This window comes from Galeopterus variegatus, unplaced genomic scaffold (genome assembly GCF_000696425.1).
Source record: "Galeopterus variegatus unplaced genomic scaffold, G_variegatus-3.0.2 Scaffold93, whole genome shotgun sequence".
Classification (NCBI taxonomy): Eukaryota; Metazoa; Chordata; class Mammalia; order Dermoptera; family Cynocephalidae; genus Galeopterus; species Galeopterus variegatus.
In genome coordinates, this window is record NW_007726204.1 from 233,719 (window position 1) to 238,537 (window position 4,819).

Sequence of the window (4,819 nt, forward strand, 5' to 3'; positions counted from 1 at the left end):
CCCGTGCGCTCACGGCGGCCGCTGCTACGCCCACTTCTCCGGCCTCGTCTGCGCCTGCGCGCCCGGCTACATGGGCGCGCGGTGCGAGTTCCCGGTGCACCCGGACGGCGCGGACGGCGGCGCAGGCGCGTTCCCCGCGGCCCCCCCGGGCCCGAGGCAGGAGGACCCGCAGGGCTTTCTTTTGCCGCCGGCTTTGGGACTGCTGGTGGCCGCGGGTTTGGCCGGCGCTGCGCTCCTGCTCGTCCGCCTGCGTCGCTGTGGCCCTGGCCGGGATACTGGATTGCGCTTGCTGGCGGGGACGCCAGAGCCATCGGTCCGCGCGCTGCCGGATGCACTCAACAACCTGAGGACGCAGGAGGACTCCGGGGATGGCCGCAGGTGAGGGGCTGGGCCGCGGACGGGCGCTGCTTGCTACTGCAGCAGTCTTGGGTCAGTCTCCACAACACCATTGGCCTGATTTCCTTGGTGCATCTTCCTAGTTGGTCCCTGTTATCCCCGCACTCTGGCACTTTTCTGATTGGGTCGTTCCTCCGTTTCCCTAGCTGGCTTTGGGTGCCCCTCCATGAAGGATGGGGAAGACAAGATCTGAAAATTTAGAAAGTCTGGATCTTTTCCATCTCTCTTTCCTCCCACAGCTCGTCCGTAGATTGGAATCGCCCCGAAGATGGAGACTCTCGAACGATATACGTCGTATCTGCTCCGTCGATGTATGCTCGGGAGGTAGCTACTCCCTCTGCCCACGCTGGGCACGCTGGGTGGAGGCAGCCCTTGGTTTTTCTCTAGCCGTCCTTCATTCTGTCTGTGAAATGAGGGTAGAGTCTCTGGAAGGTCCTTAAAGCCCACTTTTCAGTTCTGACTTAATTTAATTCTACTTTGCATACATCCTGCTGTCTTTTTGAGCTACTTGCCATCTTCTCTTTGGAGGACCCAAGGGCTTCAAGACGTCCCAGTGGGGAGCCTCAGCCAGAGCTTCTCCACTCATTTCTACTCTCTGTGGCGAGGGTAGACGAGGCGGAGGGACAGCCCTTCCTAATGTTTCCCACTCATTTCGTTTCTAGGCCTGACCTGTTCTTTCGACATCAGCGCCTGAAGACAGCCTGGATATTTTCGTATTTGCGTGGTGGTGCCCATTCTCTGCCCCCAGACACGTTGGGGTTCAAGCTGGGAGGGGCGATTGGGAGAACCTTACTCCTGGAAGTTGTACATAATGGCTATTTATATCCAATTTTTTCCCCTCTCATCTCCAGAGACATTTATAAAGGCTCTTATTTTGATCAGTTTTGACTCTTCACGCTGAGTGCTTTGTATTTCTTATTGGGACTGAGGGAAAGAGATTTTGTCTCCTGAGAATGATAGATAAGACTTTTTATGTTGCAGGGGTCAGAAACAACTCAAACTGGTTTAAATAAAAAGTAATTTTTTTGTTCATAAAAATAACAAGGTGTGGTAGGTGTAGCTTTAGGCGGGGCTGCACTCTGGCTCAGCATCTTTCTCCAGTTGGCTGTTTTTACCCCTGTATTGACATCATATGTAGGCAGGCTTTCATTGGCTTTGGCTTGTCACTGAGATCATCCCTGAACTAGTTGCCAGGTAGTATGGCTGACTCTGATTGGCCAGGTTTGGTCATTTGCTTGCTCAAATCACATGGAATATATGGGGGAGGAATGTCCTTGCCCCCTCAGATCAGGGTTTGTTACCAGAAATCAGTACCTGTACTAGGCAGGCAAACCTACAGACCTGCTTTACAAGGAATACTAAAGGAAGCTAGTTCTTCAGGCTGGAAGCAAGTAACCTCAGACAGTAGTTCAAATCTACACCGAAAGACAAAGCTCCAACAAAGGTAATTATGTGATTTTATACTTTTTTGTTTTGTTTGTTTCATTTTTGACGGCTGGCCAGTATGGGGATGCAAACCTTTGACCTTGGTGTTGCAAGGTGGTGCTCTAACCAACTGAACTAACTGGCCAGCCCTGTGGAATTATAAAAGAGGGTAAAATGTATGTTTCTTCTCTGTTCTTCTGTTAACTGGTTTAAAAAGCAATTGTATAAATTGAATTCTCTAGGCAATTGTATCAGTCAGGATGGGCTGGCATTATGGACTAATTGCTTATGGCCCCCCCCACCCCCATTTGTATGTTGAAATCTAATTCCCAGTGTGATATTTGGAGAGGGTGAAGCCTTCATGATTGGGATTAGTGCCCTTAGAAGAAGAAGCCAGAGGGCCGGCCCGGTGGCGCACTGGATGGTGCGCCGCTTGGGAAGCGCGGCGGCGCTCCCGTCCGAGGGTTCGGATCCCACATACGGACCGGTTCCCGCTCACTGGCTGAGCGGGGCACGGGAGCAACACCGAGGGTTGCGGTCCTGTTGCCGGTCCCCAGTCCAGTGCGGGGGCAACACTGAGGGTTGCGATCCGTTGCTGGACACGGAAAAAAGACAAAAGACAAAAAAAAAAAAAAAGAAGAAGAAGCCAGAGAGCTAGCTGGCTCTCTTTCCACCAGGTGAAGACACAAGAAGTTGTCTGTGTGCAACCTGGAAGAGGGTCGTCACCAGTCACCAGAACCTGGCCTTGTTGGTACCCTGACCTTGGACTTTCAACCTCCAGAACTGTGAGAAATAAATGTTTGTTGTTTAAGCCACACAGTCTATGGTATTTGTTACTGCAGCCTGAGCTGACTGTGGCAGTTGGGTTTTGCTGCAATAACAAATGACCTTCAAATCTGAGTGGCTTACAGAAACACAGGTTCTTTTCTTATTCATGGCACACCTACAGACCACCAGGCTCTGCTCCACATTGCTTTCCTTCCCAAGCTGAGGCTAACAGAACAGCTGTTGCACTGCCAGGCACTATGGAAGAGGGAAAGAGGATAGTGGGCTCTGAAAACTTTTGCTCAGGTGCTGGAAGCCAGCTGGTGGCAACAACACAGCACTCTGGGTCCTACTGCTCCGATCCTCTGTGGGTGTCCTCATGAGATGAGCCCGCTGAAATGACCGCGTCCAGTCAAGGAAACATTGGGGGAAATTTTGAGTTGCTGGACCTTGCAGAATTCACTAAAAAGCAGCCATGGTGGCACAAGCTGTTTGGGCAGGAATCTGGACCCTCAGCTGAAAAGTATAGTGTGGCAACCCAGCTGTTAATTGGAGGTGTCACTGGATGGTGCACAGCTTTCATATTCTGGAAGGTTGGAAAGGTGACTGGAAGTGAGTGGAGAAGGACATTAAGAAAGCCAGAGGGCAGCTGAAGATTCGTAAGAGCAACCAGATGCCTATCGAGGTCAAGAGCAAAGCTGAGGAAACGGTGTCATTTGTGAAGAAGAATGTTCTAGTGACTGGGGGATTTTTCAGAGGCTTTCTGCTCAGCATGGCATCCTAAGGAGAATGACCTCACTTTGTTTGTTCCCAGTTTTTTCCAGCCAGCAGCCTCTACACCCCCTTATAGGACATCACGTCTCTCCTCTTCCTCCTCTTCTCCCGTGCCTTCCTCCCTGCTGTGGCAAATCTGAGTGGCTTCTAGAGGCATCTGTTGGCATAAGTCAATACAGCCCTACCATGAGCTTGATGGCGGCGAGTGACAGGCGTTAACTCTCCTGCCAGTACACTTCCCACTTGGCCAAGCTATAGGTCAGCCAGAATGTTCTTTTTCTCCCTACATAAGATGCTTATCAGAACACGTTGCCAGATGGCTCCCCATAGAGGAAGTGTGGATCCTCAAAGTTTGTCCCAAACTGTTGATTTGGAAAAGAAATAAGCACATAGATAACTTATTATGTGCTGCATGGAAAGGATCTGAAAACATTTGCCATTAAGCATGAAAGAAACAAAACAAAATACTTTTGCTCACATTTCATTGGCCAAAGCAAGTCAAATGACTAAAACTGACAGTGGGGTAGTGATATAATCCTCCGTCAGGGAGTGACAGTGAATATTTTGAACAGAATAGAGTCTGCCACAGATGTGTACCCAGGAGAGAGAGTGCCTGGTCACAGGTCATAGCTACCAGTTTCACCAAGTATTGACAGATGACTTCCTCAGTCCGCATTCCCGCCACGGTGTACAAGAATTCCAGAGGAGACTGCCTTTTGACTGTGCATATCTTTGCTGCATTTAAAATTTTTTTCCCCATGTGCACATATTATTGTTTTGGAACACCTCAGGAAGGTCCTCTCTGACCTCACTAGGCAACAAGTTTGCCTTTCTCATGGGTAGCCCAGAGAATAGCAGGCTCGTTTCTTCTGTGGTTCCTCAGGGAGGTGCACCGAAATCTGCCCAGGCAAAAGTGGGAATATTGGCAATTTGCTGTGGTTCACCCTAATTCCAATTTACAGGACATTCAAGGGCCAGAAGAACATGTTATATAACACCATGGGGATGAACAAAATCCACACTGGGCACTCTATGGGGTAAATGATTGGTTTCTTCAAGAAATAAATTAGCATACTATTTTATACCCACTGGAACAGCTATAATCAAAATGACAGACAATAACAAATATTGACAAGGATGTGGAAAAACAGGAATCCTCAGACACTGCTGGTGAGAATGTAAAATGGTAAAGCCACTTTGGGAAACAGTTTGGTAGTTTCTTAAAAAAATTAAGCAGTTACCATATGACCCAACAATCTCACTCCTAGGTATCTACCCAAGAGAAAAAAATACATACATACAAAGACATGCATGCAAATGTTCATAGCATTGTTCAGAGTAGCCAAAATGTGCAAACAACTCAAAGGTTCATCAATAAATGGATAAGCAAAATGGGGTCTGTCCATACAAGGGAACATTATTTTATCTTGAAAAAGAATGAAATACTGATACATGTGCG

At 48.7% G+C, this 4,819-nt stretch overlaps 1 protein-coding gene across 1 annotated transcript in view; it reads left to right on the top strand.

Moving 5' to 3' along the window:
• DLL3 (delta-like 3 (Drosophila)) overlaps positions 1-1,280 on the top strand; it is an 8,834-nt gene extending 7,554 nt beyond the window's left edge. The window contains exons 9-11 of the mRNA XM_008582506.1: positions 8-378; positions 636-720; positions 1,059-1,280. Coding sequence (XP_008580728.1) covers positions 8-378; positions 636-720; positions 1,059-1,064 — 462 coding nt within the window. The 3' untranslated portion in view covers positions 1,065-1,280. The remainder of the gene's footprint in view (positions 1-7; positions 379-635; positions 721-1,058) is intronic.
• Positions 1,281-4,819: the final 3,539 nt, after the last annotated feature.